Source organism: Vigna unguiculata, chromosome 7, assembly GCF_037176805.1.
Source record: "Vigna unguiculata cultivar grain cowpea cultivar isolate G323 ecotype 2 chromosome 7, ASM3717680v1, whole genome shotgun sequence".
NCBI lineage: Eukaryota > Viridiplantae > Streptophyta > Magnoliopsida > Fabales > Fabaceae > Vigna > Vigna unguiculata.
The window spans coordinates 31,181,178-31,199,119 of NC_140798.1; the positions used below are offsets into that span (position 1 = coordinate 31,181,178).

At 31.0% G+C, this 17,942-nt stretch overlaps 1 protein-coding gene across 1 annotated transcript; it reads right to left on the reverse strand.

Moving 5' to 3' along the window:
• Positions 1-7,184: 7,184 nt before the first annotated feature.
• On the reverse strand, positions 7,185-7,851 carry LOC114190728 (uncharacterized). The gene has a single exon (XM_028079718.2). The coding sequence runs from the start codon at positions 7,726-7,728 to the stop codon at positions 7,351-7,353; it is 378 nt and encodes a 125-aa protein (XP_027935519.2). The 5' UTR covers positions 7,729-7,851; the 3' UTR covers positions 7,185-7,350.
• Between the last annotated feature and the right edge of the window lie 10,091 nt (positions 7,852-17,942).

Genomic DNA, 17,942 nt, shown 5'->3' on the forward strand with positions numbered 1-17,942 from the left:
AAATGAGCATTCAGGAGACCTCCAGGAGCTTTTTGATACCATCAACAAGTACCACCTACGTTTAAATTCAGAAAAATGTGTTTTTGGTGTGAAAGCCAAAAAATTTCTAGGTTTCATGTTGACAGAAAGATGAATAGAGGCTAATCCAGACAAGTGTGCGACCATAATTAACATGAAAAGTTTGAGCTGCGTGCGTGAGGTACAACAACTAACGGGTAGGATGGCAGCTTTAGCTAGGTTCTTGGCGAAAAGCGATGACGGGGACGTCCTTATTTTCAATGCTTAAAGAAGAATGAAAGATTTCAATGGACACCGGAGTGTGAACAGGCTTTGCTCAAGCTAAAAGAATATCTGAGTCGGCCACCTGTGATGAGTAGGCCAGAGGCAGACCTGCCTCTACTGTTATATATAGCTGTAACAGAACACACCATAAGCTCAGTCCTAGTACAAGAAAGGAATGGAGTATAACGACCCATATATTTTATTAGCCGACTATTGCATGGCGCGGAAAGCAGATATCCAACGCCGAAAAAGGTAGCCCTAGCCGTAGTAGTCTCGGTCAGAAAGCTTCGACCTTATTTTCAACGCTTTAATGTCATAGTCAAAACGGATCTCCCTGTAAAGCAAGTGCTCAAGAAACTTGATATGACTGGTCACCTCGTAAAATGGGCCATGGAACTCGCGGAGTACGACATTATATATGAACCACGAGGTCCAATCAAAGTGCAAGCGTTAGCTGACTTCGTGGTCGAGCTGACAACCTCGGGCTCAAAGACCGACCTCCACCAAGCTACCAAGGAGATGGAGGAAAAATGGCTGTTATTAGTGGATGGCGCTTCAAACCAAAGGGGAAGTGGAGCCGGAATTGTGTTGGAAGGTCCTGGAGGAGTTTTGGTCGAGCAATCATTAAAATTTTCCTTCAAAACCAGCAATAATCAAGCTGAATACGAGGCACTAATCGCAGACATGCTTTTAGCCAAGGAGATGGGAATAAAAAACCTTTCTGCTCGGAGCGACTCGCTTTTGGTCACTGGGCAATTCAATGGTGATTACTTCGCAAAGGATCCGCAATTAGCTCGATATCTAGACTATGTTAGAGCTTTGTCCAAAGTTTTTCTCAACTTCGAACTGATTCATGTGCCTCGACAAGATAATAGTCGAGCAGACTTACTATCCAAGCTCGCCAGTTGTACAAAACCAGGTCAACAACGATCAGTCATAAAGGAAACCTTGTCTGCTCCGCGTATAAGTTCATCGGGCCAAGATGAGATTATGACCATGAGTGTTGACAATACAAGATCCCCAAATTGGATGACTCCAATCAAGGCTTACCTTGCCAACAGAATATTACCTGAAGATTCAACGGAAGCATCATGAATTAAAAGGTGTTCAACCCGTTACACATTATTGGACGGACATTTATTTCGTTTTGGTTTCTCACGACCTATTTTGACTTGTATCAAGCTCGAGGAGGCCAAAAGAATCATGTCTGAACTCCATGAAGGGATATGTGGTAGCCATATTGGAGGCAGAGCCCTCATGCTACGAATGATCCGAGCTGGCTATTTCTGGCCTACCATGAAAGCGGATTGTTATGAGCATGTCCAAAAATGCGATCAATGCCAAAGACATGCTAATTTGCATCTAGCTCCTCCCGAGGTCCTACATTCCATTAATGCTCCTTGGCCATTTCACACTTGGGGTATAGATATCCTCGAGCCCTTTCCTCTGGCAGCTCGGCAGTTGAAGTTCCTTATAGTAGCAGTCGAGTATATGACAAAATGGATTGAGGTGGAGCCAGTGGCCTCAATTATAGCCTCCAAGGTTACAAATTTTGTATGGAAGAATATAGTCTGCAGGTTTAGTGTCCCACAACGTCTAATATCCGACAACGATACTCGGTTCTTGAGTACTCAATTCAGAAAATTTTGTGACGAGCTGAAAATTAAACAAAGATTCTCCTCAGTCGAACATCCTCAAACGAATGGACAAGCAGAGGCCGCAAACAAAGTTATTCTCAACGCACTTAGACGCAGGATCTCGAAAGCTAAGACATGTTGGCCAGATGAGTTGCCCCGGATCATCTGGGCATATCATACCACCCCACAATCAAGCACTCATGAAACACCCTTTAGTTTGGTGTATGGTACAGATGCCTTACTCCCAATACAGGTTGATCAACAGAGGGACTTTGCACAAAGAAATGATGAGCCTGACATCCGAGCTAATTTGGATATTTTGGACGAGGTTCGTGAGCTAGCCAGGATAACAAGCAAAGCCATGAAAAGAAAGGTTGAAAGACGCTACAAAACCAAAGTCAGACCACGTGATTTCAAGGAACACGATTTGGTTTTAAGAAAAGCACACGCAACAGAGATAGAGAACAAACTCTCACCAAAATGGACAGGCCCCTTTCGAGTGAAGACAGTTCTACCAGGCGGGGCGTACAAACTGGACACCTTAGACGGAGCTATCATTCCAAAAACATGGAATGCAGCAAATCTTCGCTTCTATTTTAGTTAGTAACTTTAACTTTTTGCATTATCGTATTTTCTTTAATAATTATATCGAAGACATTTTCATTATTTATTAAAAAACCCCACACTCTTTTTCCCTCCATGACCTATAGAGGGTTTTTTAACGAAGTGGGTTGTTCAAGATTTTACTTTGCAATATTGTATTCGGTCCGACCTGGTTGATCATGCTACGCGCTTGGATTTATACCTCAGTACGCTGAGGGCTGATCAGGGCCGACCTGGCCGACCTTGCTACGCGCTTGGATCTACACCTTAGTTCGCTGAGGGCTTATCAGGGCCGACCTGGCCGACCTTGCTACGCGCTTGGATTTACACCTCAGTACGTTGAGGGCTTATCAGGGCCGACCTGGCCGACCTTGCTACGCACTTGGATTTATACCTCAGTACGCTGAGGGCTTATCAGGGCCGACCTTGCCACGCGCTTGGATTTACACCTCAGTACGCTGAGGGCTTATCATGGTCGACCTGGCTGACCTTGCTACGCGCTTGGATTTACACCTCAGTACGCTGAGGACTTATCAGGGCCGACCTGGCCGACCTTGCTACGCGCTTGGATTTATACCTTAGTACGCTGAGGGCTTATCAGGGCCGACCTGGCCGACCTTGCTACGCGCTTGGATTTATACTCAGTACGCTGAGGGCTTATCAAGGCCGACCTTGCCGATCTTGCTACGCGCTTGGATTTACACCTCAGTACGCTGAGGGCTTATCAGGGCCGACCTGGCCGACCTTGCTACGCGCTTGGATTTATACCTCAGTACGCTGAGGGCTTATCAGGGCCGACCTGGCCGACTTTGCTACGTGCTTGGATTTACACCTCAGTACGCTGACGGCTTATCAGGGCCGACCTGACCTTGCTACGCACCTGGATTACATTAATTCGAGCCAACCTTCTTAAAAACGTGAGTTAAATTTTTTTTATGAAGTTGACATGAATTCGGTCCGACTCTAGTACTAAGGATCCAACCTATTTATACATGTAACATATAACACTAAAACGAGAAGGATAGTGGGATATTCTAGAAAGAGAGTCTCACATAATATTTGGGGAACAATAATTTCAACATAAACGTAGTCAACAAAAATCTACGACAAATAAAACACCTATGAAATCCATGATTTTTCATATAGTTAGCAAAATAAAGGCCTAACACCATGTCAATCATCAGTCATCTCCACTAATTGGCCGTCCACGATTTCTTTAGTAATATCCGCTGCAGAAATATCAACATCGGGGCAGAGAATCTTTACTTGATCTAGAGCAAGTTGAAATCCTTGTTTCATGGTCGAACACAGCTGATCAGCAAGCTCTTCTTTTCCGTTCTCCAAATTCTTGCATCAAGATGTCAAGTCCCCTATTTGATTCTCACTTAATTTAATTTTCTGCAATAACTCATCAGTCTCCACCTTTTGAGTCATCAATTCGAACTCCTTGTCTTTTAAGACCTTGTTGACTTCAAGAAGCTCGGATCGGAGTTTGCTGATTTCACATTTAGCAACATCCATATCAGTTGTGTATTTTACCTCTTTCTTCTTAGATATTTTCAGTCGATCAATAAGGAAAAGGGAGGAGGCTTCAGCATGATGCAAAGATCGTAATAACTCCTCATGAACCGCAACTAAGTCTCGTTTGGAGAGAATCGCCTTGTCCGCGGGAGAATAGTTGTTTACTCGCCCATGCTCCTCATGTTTGAATTCATCATCCCAAAAGCTCTTTTTTGGTCTTGAAATAGCACCCCCACCTACCTTGATGATCTCAATAGGTCGATCATTGGAATCTGATTCCTCCAGAGTTTGACGCTCATTGGAATCGATCATTGGAATCTATGTAGTTTCAGTTTCACTCTCCAATCCTATCTTTGAGGGAGAACTCTTTTTCTTGGAACTCGCCCCGATCTTCATTTTTCCCTACTATTTGATTCGCCTAAGCAAGTCTTTCTGGGACAAAGCCATTTGTTGATCTGCCGCACACATGTAAATAAAGATCAACATGATATATACGAGGGAAATAAATAAAAACAAAAGAAAAAACAAACCCCATAAAGTTTAGATGTATACTAATGAATAATTTTAAGTCTACAATTCGGTACTCGAGCTCTAAAATCTTACAAATGTCGAGGATGACCTCTAAGCCCTCCAGCTCTTTACATCCTTCTCGTTCTAGAGGACTCAATTCTTCCAATTTCTGAGATCCTTGAGGATAAGGATGCTTTGTCCAATACAAAGGAAATCCCTCTAATAAAGTTGGGTTATGCGCGGGTGCCATAATCTTCAAAAAGGCTCCCCTAGACCCCTTATAGGAAGACTGAAATAAAGTGAAAAGACCATGCCCACTGACACTGTTTAGAGAAGCCCACAACTGCTTTGACGAACCGCTTTTTAACTCAAAGAAATAGAGGAGCATAGCAAGGGTAGCTCGAATTCCTAAACCATTGCACAAGATGTAAAATGCTCGTACGAAGGCCCAACTATTGGGATGCAATTGTGCGGGAGCTACATTTAGGATAGTCAACACATCTTTTTCAAATTCAGTGAAAGGTAGTCGGAGACCGAGTCTTTCAAAAAGTGTGGCATAAATATAGGTGAAAGATTGTAAAGGGGGCAAAGTACCATCCCTACACACTGGCTCATCCAACTCACATGTCCCGACCTCCACATTCTTCTCATCATCCTTACACAGAGCTTGCCTATTTCTAAATGTTTTTATTCTCCTTTCAGTACAAAAACTAGTACACTCTCTCTTTAAACTTAAAGAGGCCCATGGGTATTGTGGATCATAGGAGGTCATCTCAACGGCCTCGAACAAACTGCAAGAAACCCTAAAAACTACACAGTTTTTAGCCTATCTGAAATAAAGAAGGTCCTCAAGAAAGGAGGATGGATTTTTATCGAATACAAATGCACATTGAAATTAGAAACTCCTATACAAAAACCCAGAAACACTATGAAGCAGTAAACTTTGAATCCTTTAATAACCTAATCAAGCAACAATCTTTAAATCTCTTATAAAGATTTTTTCAGAAATAAAGAGGAATAACACAAGTCTTTGCATTTTACGAAACCAAAAATAGTAGCAATGTTGCTTGCGATTACGATGTTAAAAGCAATTTATTTTCGGTAAATCGAACATAGAGCAAGCACTGGAAATTAAAAGAGGAGTAATTTTAGGGTTACCTGGTTTGCGGTGTGTGAGTTTTAGAATCGAAAAGAGTCAAAGATTCGTCTTTTGGGAGCGAACGAATGATAACCCCCAAAACAGTGTTGTTTCTTTTCGAAGGAAATATAACAATGGTGTTTAGTAGGTTACAGAAAGAAGATAAACGATTATCATGAGTTTTGAATTTTCACCGTAGGATTCAAAAAGACAACACACTTAATCGAACAACACGTGGCAATATTGGTTGGCATGTAATAAGTAAAGTCAGAGACGTCCCATTATCTTGATAGTCGTGCAATTTTTTAACTTATAAATAAAGAAATAAAACTAAGGAATAACAACCCTTAACCATTCGAGTATGGTGAAGGGTTGGAGGGCTATGTTCTGTTCGGGACCTCAGCTCGGTAGTTCGGAATGGGCACATAGGAATTCATTCAAGCTCACCAAGCTCGAATTCATAAGCTCGCCCCATTAGCTCGGAAAGAAGTCCAGGCTTTATTGTCAGCCCATGAATGTTCGGCCTAGTAACATAAACAAAGCATGGACACTAAGTGAAGTCCATAAAGTTTAATAAAGCCCTGATAAGGATAGTCTATAACTAAATAAAATATTGAGTCAAAGAGATGTCCATGAAATCTGGTAACTTCCCTAAATATCAGGAAATCCGAAATATTAGGAGATATTGGGAAGGGCGGTAGAAATTCAGTTAGGAACCAAATGAAGAGGGGCTCGAAGGAGGAGAGGTATATATAGAAAAGATAGGGCTCTGTTAAAGGGTTGGTTCTGATAGGAGAGAAAAGAGAAGAAAACTGATTTCTGAAAAAGTTCACCCAAGACTCCAGATCAGAACAATATCATTAGAACATAATTATATAAAACGAAAAAAAAATAATTAAGATTTTAATAAAAGAGAAAGTATCTTAAAAATATATATGAATTTTGTAAATGTAAAATAAACTAAATAATAAAAAAAATCACTAATTAATTAATTAATTTATATATATATATATATATATATATATATAATATTATTTAATTATTTAATAAATTAGGAATATTTTAATAATCTACACGGTATACAAATAGAAATGAGACATATGTATATATTTAATTTTATCTCTATGCATAATTAGAAATCGAAAATCATTTATATTTATATTCTATCAATATAAGATTTTCTATAAAAAAGAGGGGCAAATTTGGACGGAGTGGCAAAAACCGATGTGATAAAATTCATTAAATAAATTTCATTAAATTCATCTTCTAACCAAACGTTCCACAAAACACGGCAAAGGCTATTTTTTTTTTCTTTTGAAATTAATAATAAAAAATGTACATTCTTCATTTTACGCTTTTTAACAGAAAAGTAAATATATATTTTTTTTTTATAAAATACTTTTCCTGATTAGAAAGCTTTATTCGTCAGAAACGACTTTCCACGGTCGAATAATGTGTCCATACATTAAGAAAAAATTAATGACGAGAATACATAAAGAAATTTATAGATCATAGATATATGAAAAATAAGTTGAATGATTGCAACATATACAGACCGATAACACAACAACAACAGTTCCATTTGAAAGAAGAAGAGAAAAAAAACTCAGAAAAAATTGAAGGGCCGTGGTCTTGACGACGGTTGTTGAAAGCGCGTAGCTAGAGAGCGAGTTTGAGGTCGAGAGCGACATCATGTTGTTCTGTGTTCTTCTTACCTTTGTTTTTGTTGATGTCTTTGCTTGTGTCGCGTGAATTTGGATTGGGAAAAACCAAAGGTGGTTTTCTGAAGTGAATATCGGTGGTAAAGTCCTGAAATTCGAAAGCAACTTCTGATTTGGCCTTGGTTGATGCAGTGGTGGTGGCCTTCATCTTTTTCCGGTTGCTCTCGTTCTTCTCCAACTCCATCAATTCCCTTCGCCGCCGATCACGTGCGTCGCGGAAGCTCCTCAAGAGCGAGTAAAACTTCTCCATCTTCATCTCATCGTTCTCGTCGTCGCGATCGTCGTCGTTCCTCACTTCTCTCTTCTTATTTTCCATAGCAAAACGGAGAGAAAAACAAAACTCTAATCAACGAAAAACAATAGAAGAGAGAGGTTTAAGATTGTTTGTGCGATCAGAGTAGGTATGCCAGTATTGTCGGAAAGGAATGCCGTGTTTCTCAATTCTACGAACCTTTTATATAGAAAAAATGTTTATGACGTTGAGCCTATGACGTCACTAACTTGTGCTTTCGCTGCACGCGTAAGTCTCGCTATGTGATTCGTCATGATTCCAACCTCTTCTATACTAGCTGAGTAGTCCCTTGACTTATTATTTTTTGTATACTATTCATCTCACACATATCTTATGTCATAGACCAATTATTAATATTTTATTAATACTCATTTTATTTCACATAACTATTAAAATTGTTTATTACATCATATTGTTTGACTTTATTTAATTATTTATTAATAATGAGGTCACCATAAAATTGGTGTTTTAAGTTTTTAAGGGGTTACATTAGTTACACCCAACACAGTATATGGAAAGCAGCGGCAAATCTTACCATCTAAACGTGAGCTAATTTTGTTGGCATCTTTATTTTGTCATCGATCCATATTTATCTACAAAAATATTTACAACTTAAAAATAACTTATTAAAAATTAATGTATTAATATTTTAATTATATTTTTATAATTTAAATTACAGTATATGGATATTTAAGGATATGAATATTATGATATTTGTATCCGTGATATTTAAGGATATGAATATTATGATATTTGTATCCGTTATGTTAATATGCAGATATAAAAAATACATGTTATTCACAATTACGATATTCATTTTCTATCTATTGTAGATTTTATTTGTAGATACTTACATATATATAGATTTTTGGTATAATTAGTCGCATAGTACCCAGTTTGGTACTGAAGTTTCTAATTGGTACCCGCTTTTAAAAAAGTGTCAATTGCATCCCAACTTTTGAAAATTGCTTCAATTAGGTCCCTTTCAGACAGAGTTGACTAACGCCGTTAGTCAACGTGCCACGTGTCAATCTGTGGTTTTTTTGATTTTTTTTAAAAAAAAAATTATTTTTTTTTTTAATTTTTAAATTTTTTTTTAAATTTTTTTTTTTTAAAAAATTAAAAATGCCACGTGTCAAGTCCTTGTGTGTGACACGTGGCATTGTAATGCCACGTGTCAGTGTCACTATTAGATGTCATTGTGTTGATTTCGATTTGGTCCCCACATATGTCTTTTTGTTTCAATTTAGTACCTAAGTATGTGTATCTGATTCAATTTTGACCTAATTTTTTTTTTAATAATTAAAATATTTTTGTAATCCATTTTTTATAAAATTAAAAATAATTATGTATAAATATTTTTACAAAATTAAGTACTAATATTTATAATGTTTCTCTCAATTTCAGACCAAATTTATTATTTGTATGAATGTTATGCTATTTATAAGTACTAAAATGACTTTTACCACTAAATTTTAATATAAATATCAAATACTTAATTTTTTTTAAACTTTTATACTTAATTACTTTTAATTTTATTAAAAAATATTTTAATTATTAAAAATTATTAGGTCAAAATTGAATCAAATACACATAAGTAGGTACTAAATTGAAACGAAAAAACATAAATGGGGACTAAATAGAAATCATCACAATGGCATTTGATAGTGACACTGACACGTGGCATTACAATGCCACGTGGCACTGACAATGCCACGTGGCACACACAGGCACTTGACACGTGGCATTTTTTTTTTTTTTAAAAAAAAAAATTAAAAAAAAAATTAAAAAATTAAAAAAAAAATAAAATTTTTTTAAAAAAAAATCAAAAAAACCACAAATTGACACGTGGCACGTTGACTAACGGCGTTAGTCAACTCTGTCTGAAAGGGACCTAATTGAAGCAATTTTCAAAAGTTGGGATGCAATTGACACTTTTTTAAAAGCGGGTACCAATTAGAAACTTCAGTACCAAACTGGGTACTATGCGACTAATTATACCTAGATTTTTTTGACATCCCTATCTCTATGTGTTTGGATTTGAAGATGGATTTAGCGGAGAAGATTTAAAAGAATATAATTGTAAAGTTATTGGAATAAGAGAAAGATAACATGGTTTGAATGAATTTGGTATTAAAGTTTGTATATGATGTGATAGGTATGATAAATTAAAAAAATATTTTAATGAATAAAATTATATGATTATCGTTTTACCATTATATTTAAAATTAATTTAACATAAAATATAATTAGTATAAATTATTTAAAAATAAAATGTGAATTATTATTTATAAAATATTAAAATAATAATAATAATAATTAGTAATTATTATTTATCAGTATTCTTACTACTATTTTTAATTATTGCTATCATGAATACTACTATTATTAATATTGTTATTATTATTAGTACTAGCGAAAACACAGATGTATTTGTGTGTTTCATTTTTTTAATTTTTATAAAAATTTAAGTTAAAATGAATAATAAATATATAACTAACTTTTAAAATAATTGTTAAATGGAAAATTTGAAAAATAAGATATTATATAAAAGAAGTTTTGAAAATAACAATTAAAGACAAAAGAAATTTTAAAATAACGATTAAAAAGTAAATTATTTATAAAATAATTAATTTTAAAAATAATAATTAAAGATAAAATTAAAATATCAGAATATGAACACAAAAGAGATATCATCTTTACATTGTTATATATATATATATATATATATATATATATATATATATATATATATATATTATTATTATTATTAATTGCATGAAATAATATTATAATATATTTTACACAACATATTTTATTCCTTTTCTCGTGCAACACAAATGGAGCTCCAGCTCTTTCTCCTGTTCTTCTACTTCTATGCTTCCTCTTCTTCATGCTCCTAGTCTAGAATTTTCATGTTTCGAACTGCAATGTAAGACAAAGCATGTAATGGGAAAATTTGAAATGCAAGAAAAGGTCAAATATGTAATTTCATGCAAGTGGCGTAACTTCCCCTTCTCTTTCCCGCATCCGAGAGACGATGCAGTTTTTTAACGATCCTTGCAATTCACGCTCTCTTCTCCGCACAAATCAACAAAAACGAATACAAATCACGCTCACTTTTTGTCTTAATGAACAGTACATTGGCGTAACCAGACACAAACTTAGTTGTTTTTTTTTAAAATGAATTTGGGGAGTGGATTGAAATAAATTTAAAGGAAAAAAAAGTGAAAGTTAGGTTATTTGAATTGAAAAAAAATGATAAAATTTGAAGGAAAATGAAAGAAAAAATTATGAAAATCAGATAAATGTGATAGATATAATAAATTAAAAATAATGATTTAATTGATAAAAATATAAGATTATCCTTTTATTCTTACATACGAAAGTAATTTAATTTAAATTATAAATAGTTTAAATTATATTAAAATGAGACGTGAGTGATTATTTAAACAGAAAAAAGTTAATATTGATAAAAATATATTAAATTAAAATATGAATTTTAGAAATTAAGAAGAAATAAAATTTTGGGGATTATTTTTAATAAAATGAAGCAATAATTTTACATTATGAAATTATTTTAAATTGAGATATGGTTGTTTTTAAAATTAATATAAATTAAATGGAAGTAAATTTGTCAAAAATATTTATCCTTCCAAATCCTCCCACATCAAAGAAGATCATTCTCTCCTACTTTTCAAAATTCATCCTTGCAAATCCTCCCAAATCAGTAGACACCTACATCTCTATCCTCTGCCACCGTGATTTGATAGAAACAAACAGAGGCTTAAAAGATGAATTTGAGGGACAGAGCTGGAAAAGTTTGATGATTTATTTTAATGGATGAAGATATGAAAGTGAATGTATTTGAACGTAAAATTTATGATAGTTTGTGAATAATTTGATTGAGATGGATGAAAAATATTTTAATTGACAAAATTTTTAATTTACAATTTCACCGTTATAGTTAAAGTTAATACAAAATAAAATATAATTGTCATTATTATTATTATTATTATTATTATTATTATTATTATTATTACTAGCGTAACACAGGCGCTATCGCGCCTGTGTGTATGCATTAATATTTATTAAAATAAAGTGAAATATATCATAACAAATAAAAGAATCACTATTGATAAATAAAGAAGAAGAGAAGAAGCAGAGGCATATGATTTTATAAAAAGTTTGTAAAAGTAACAGTCAATCTTTAAAAATTTAATAAATTATTATATTTAAAGGGTAAAATCGGTATTTTGAAAAGTAGACACAAAAAGGAGAATCCCCTTTATATATTGTTATAGATAATTATTATTTGATTGTTATTATTATTATTATTATTATTATAAGAATTATTATTAATAGTGATATTATTGTTAGTTTTAATACTATTATTATCATTATTATCAATATTTTTATAGTAATAATAGTAATTAAAAACATATGTAAAATAAATAAATAAATTATAAGACATTTATGTAAAAATTATGGATAAAAATGTAAAAGCGCGGGTAATGACCTATCTTTCTCCCATAAACTTTTCATTCATGAGAGAGGATGAGAATCTTGGAATTTTCCTCAAATCCATCATTTCAAATTACCTTGAATCATTTCAAGCAAACACCTACATTACTCTCCTTTCCTCACAAATCTATTCAAGTATACAAAACAAAAAAATTGTGAAAAAAAATATCAATACTATATTACAAGACATTTCTATATCATTTCAAATCTGATATATGTCACATGAGTATTTTGATAAAATTTCTTTTCTTTCATTTTTTTCTTTATTTTTTCTAAAATTTCTCCTTTAGGACTTGTCTCTTTCATAATATGATTACAACTTAATGAGGAGTAGAGGAACATTTTTATCCAATCAGATTGTTTGAGATGTTTTCAATTGAATACTCTATTGTCATGTTCATATATACAAGTTAATATCGGAGTTCGTTGAATTACTTTTTGGACATTTCCTTATGATAAGTTATGAATTTAATACGAGTTTAAACATGCATACTTTGAGTTAAGATGTCAAGTTTGATTTGAACTGAGAAAATAATGACAGTCGAGTAAATCATAATTTGAGATCACTTAATTGAATTGTTTAAAATTTGTTTGATTTGAAATGCTTTTGAAAATATATTTGAAGTGAATTGCTTCTATTGTTGAAGTTTTTTTTTATATATTTTTGTTTAAGTGAAAGATTTTTTGCTCAAACGAAAATAAAGCTCAAATAACCATTTTTTGGCCCTCTTTTTGTTTAAGTGAAGGACATTTTGTGAAGGATTTTCATTCAAGTGAAAATAGTACCACAACTTAAACTTGTTTTTGTCCAATTTTGCTCAAGCAAGCATATTTTTTCTGAGGCTAAAAAAGATTAGTGTTTTTGACTCATTGAATGTGAATGCTTTTATAAATGCAAATTGAATATTAATTCTTATTCTTATATAGATTGATTTGCAATTTTATTTAAATGAGATATATTGTATAATTATGCTTACTTATATTGATGAAATTTGCATGTTATACAAATATAGTTATCAAGATTTATGATAATCGTATGAATTTATGGTCACATATATGGGATTATATGTGAATTGTGGTTTGATTTGTGTATTAAGTATTGTCATTTATGTTGTAACAAATATTTCCTAACTTCACTAATGGTCTAAGTCACATAGACTAAGATATCAAGTGATGAGAAGGTCAGGGATGAGTTCTCACATATCGCGACATGAGTATGTGCAACATGGGTTGAACTCACATTGATTTTATGATTCGTGGGTTCGTTTGTAAATTCACATCTTGGATTAGATAAAATGTTAGTTTCTGGTTAGAGTTATTTAATGTGTTTTCCAGAATGCATCAATTGATATTTCACTTGTTGAATATCTTTCATGAATAGATCCATGTGTGATATATATGATTAGGATATTGGATTGTGAATGAAAATGATTTTTTTATAACTTATTAATTAAAATGTATCTTTTAATAGATTTTCTTAAGATACAAATTTTGTTTTTAATAGGTTACTTTTGCATGTGTTGTTGTGGTGTAACGTGCAATGACGGTACTATGTACACGATTTATATACTTATTAATTAAAATGTATCTTTTAATAGATTTTCTTAAGATACAAATTTTGTTTTTAATAGGTTACTTTTGCATGTGTTGTTGTGGTGTAATGTGCGATGACGGTACTATGTACACGATTTATATGGGTACAAGTGCATGATAAATATTTGGATAAGAATGAAGAATTGTTATTTTAAATTATTTTTTCTAAAGTTTGTGTACTTATATATATATATATATATATATATATATATATATATATATATATATATATATTGTAAAGTTTAGATTATAATTTTTATTAATATAATTTTTGTACAAGTTCTTCGATAAATTTGTAGTATGAATAGGAGCGGCTCAAGAGTTCAGGAGGTCTAAAACAAACTTAAAAATTGAGGTCTTTTATTTTAAAATTTATTTTTCAAGCTTTTTTTTATGTAAAAATTTAGGTCTTTGAATATAATTTGATGAAGAAAAGTGCCTATAAAATCTATATCATTGATTTTAATAGAAGCTTGTTTTACAAAAAAAAATCTCTCAAATTTGTATCAATATTCTTCCATTGCTTGAATCATATATATTTTTATCAATCAGGGGTTTGAGAATCAGAGTTATCCTCATCACTAGCTACTTTTTTTTCTATTGTTGGTTTCACCTATATCTATATTTTTTTTTATCTTTTTCATTCAAATAGCACTCACCTGTATTTTCTAATTCAATTTTCTTATCTATTTTTATAAATTTATTCATAGCTCATTTTTGTCATGCAATTAAAGCTTTTGGATTTTAAATATCCTGATTCAATTTCTCTAGTTAACATATCTACATATTTTTATATAGAATAAAAAAAATATAACATATAAAACACTAGTAAGACAAGTATATGACACAAATGAGTTAAAACAATTAAACATGGTTCAGGTTGTTAGGAAAGTAAACTCAATAGTAAACTTTTAGTGTCTTAAAGTAAGTCTCTTTCTCCTTCTCAAATCTCATCTTTTTCACGAATCTTTAGAGTTTATTTTAAGATTGATCATTAATAATAATAATTAAAAAAATATTGTTTTCTCAACTCGATAGTAAATCTTATTTTTCCAAAACTTAAATGATCTTTCTGTATAAAACTTAACTTTGAATTATGCTCCAATTAATCTATTATCTACAAAAAAATAATAAACCTTAATCTAATTAATAGTTTTGTAGAAAAAATTCAGTTCTTTGTCAAGATATATGCAAAAAAAAAAAAAAAACTCTATCGAGAAACCTGTAAATCTAAAAGTACTGAAAATAATTCTGGACAAAAGAAACACATTTCTAATTCTAATACAAATCCAACAAATAAAATAAAACAACAACAACACAAATAGAAATAAAAAAAATATTCTAACCAGAAATGAGGAAGAAAAGTTTGGTACGCACGAGCAACATGAGATTAAAGAAATGTAATTTGTCAAAACCCTATTCCTAAAATAGGACTCTAGAATATAAGAAATGAGAAACAACAAAATTGATAAAGAGATAAAAGAAGAAAATAGAATAAGATTGATTATAAGAAAATAAATACAACTAATCATTGTCTGTTCTGTAAACAAAATAATAATTTACTAAAAAAAGATTTTAACTCGATAAATATCATTTTTAATATCAATAAAAATTAACAAACACTTATAATAATTTAATTAAATTTTATTCTTGCACATAAACTTATAATTAATTTAATAGAGCTATATTAATAATAAAATATTATTTTTGAGACCATTTTTTTCCTTAAACATAATTTAATAGAGGTATATATTAATACTATTTTTTTAGACCTTCTTTCTTAAATATAAGATTATAATTAATTTAATAAAAAAATATTGATAGTAAATTTTTTTTAGGCCTTCTTTCTTTGGAGACATAAAGCGAGTGTTTCACTTGCTTTATCCTTGAACCGGTCTTGAATATGAATAATAGTAAAATTTTATGGTGTTATATATTTACTAACAAACTAGTGTCTTTCTTTTCTTTGTCATTGTGATCGGAGGAAGGTATGTTTGTAAATGGTTGACTATGTTTTTTGTATCTAACATGATTTTCTATTTTCATTGGTATCTCAAACTTTGATCATGTTAAGTCCTTATATTTAAGAAATTATGAATACAATCTTTATCGTTCAATAATATTAACTATTTTTTGGGCGTGACAAACAATAAATCACACTTTTCTTTTAAGATGTTGACTCGAAGATATTGATTTGTCGTTTGTCATGTCAAAAAACAATACAATAATCGTTGTTAGACAAAAAAAAAAACTACATTCATTCACTTTTTAAGTATAAAAACCTAATAGAATCAAAATTTGAGATAAAGACAATAATCAAAATTGCAGGTTAATTATTTTTCGATTCCTGAACTGTAAAATTATATAGGTGAACTATAAAACTAATTTAGATTATATACTTTTTAAAAGTTTATAAAATTAAAAAAAAAACGTAAAAACTAGTTTGTATATAAGCTAAAATAAAAATTTAAATAAATTATATAGGTGAACTATAAAACTAATTTAGATTTATGAAACATAATTTTTTACTTTTTATTCTTAAAAATGTTTATAAAAGAATTATGAAAATAGACCACATATAGTTTAAGATAAAATTTACATTCTGTTTTAGGTATAAATGATGTTTTTGTGTAATTTACTTTTACCTTTAAAAGTATATTTTATTGAATTTATTATATAATTTGAAGATAAAATTTTAACTTTAATTAAAAAATTAGCAACATAATAATTCGTTTTGCTGTATGATATTTTTGTTTGGCTATGTTGTTTTTTTCTTTGAGAAATCTTAATTGATTGTGTAGATATTAAATGGTTAGAGTAGTAGGTACAACGTGACTTTGGCTGTGTGTCATAGCACTGTAATGTATTAGATGTGACAGCGTGAAAATGACGCATCAAGGAATCTTAAAAACTACTCAAACACGTGTCACTCTGACTGATGCATGACAACATTCTATGATGTCATGCTTCTATGTCATTTTCTAGAACCTATTATTTATTACTTCTCACCTTTCCGCTACCAGTCAATAACAACAACAACAGGCATGGCAGCAAAGGAGAGCTACTTTGACTTTATATGTTGTTGCAAATTTTAAGCTATTGAAAATTTAAAAGCTAATGGGTTGAATTAAAAGTATTTAATAAAATTAATTACAAAATTAGTTCATAAATATAAAAAGGAAAAATAAGTTATTTGATTTTTTAAAACTAAAAGAATGATAAAAATCAGATTTGAAACAAAATAGTGAAGCTAAATATTGAAAAACTAGTCGTGTATTGGGGATCTTATTTTTGCAAACCATTTGTTTTAAGAATAAGTTAAAAGACACTCATATAAAATGTGTATATATAGAATATGGTTGTAGAAGAATTTTTTTCATAATTATTTCCAGAAATATAAAAAAATAGGTTAAAGTCATAATTTTTAAACATCATAATCTTTTATAAAATTATTAATTTCGTTTCACAAATTCACACATAACTGATTATAGCTTATAAAAGTACTCTGGAATAAGACTTTTTAAATTTATAAAAAATGAATATAAATGTGGTTAGATATAGAGATATATTTGTTTTAGGGATGATTATTGATTTGGTCTCTAATATTTTGAGTTGGTTCAATTTGGTCATCAATTTTTTAGAAAGTTCAATTTGATTCTCGAATTTTTAGAAGGTTCAATTTGGTATTCTTATTTTTTTAAAATGGTTCAATTTAGTACCTCTCGTTATATTCTAATCAATGTTGTTTGTATATTGGTGAGTTATCGGTATGCAATAGAAATGTGAGTAAAGTTGTTAATTGAGTTGATTTGTTTGTTAGGTGTAATTAACATCATTTTAGTCTTTCTATTGATGTTTCCTTGATAAAGTGTATTCAATATGATATTAAGATTAATTGTTTTATTTGTTGCATAATAACAATTCACCATAATACAAACATCGTGAATTGAAATATAACAAAAAATACTAAATCGATATACTTTAAAAAATAAAAATACCAAATTAAATATTTTAAAATTTCAAAAACCAAATTTAACAAACTTAAAAAAATTAGAAACCAAATCAATAATTATACCTTTAATTTAATAAAACATTTTGATACTTAATTCTTAAAAAACTCC

Excerpts from the sequence above, each read along its gene's own strand:
- LOC114190728 (XM_028079718.2), bottom strand. The coding sequence starts at position 7,728 with ATGGAAAATAAGAAGAGAGAAGTGAGGAACGACGACGATCGCGACGAC.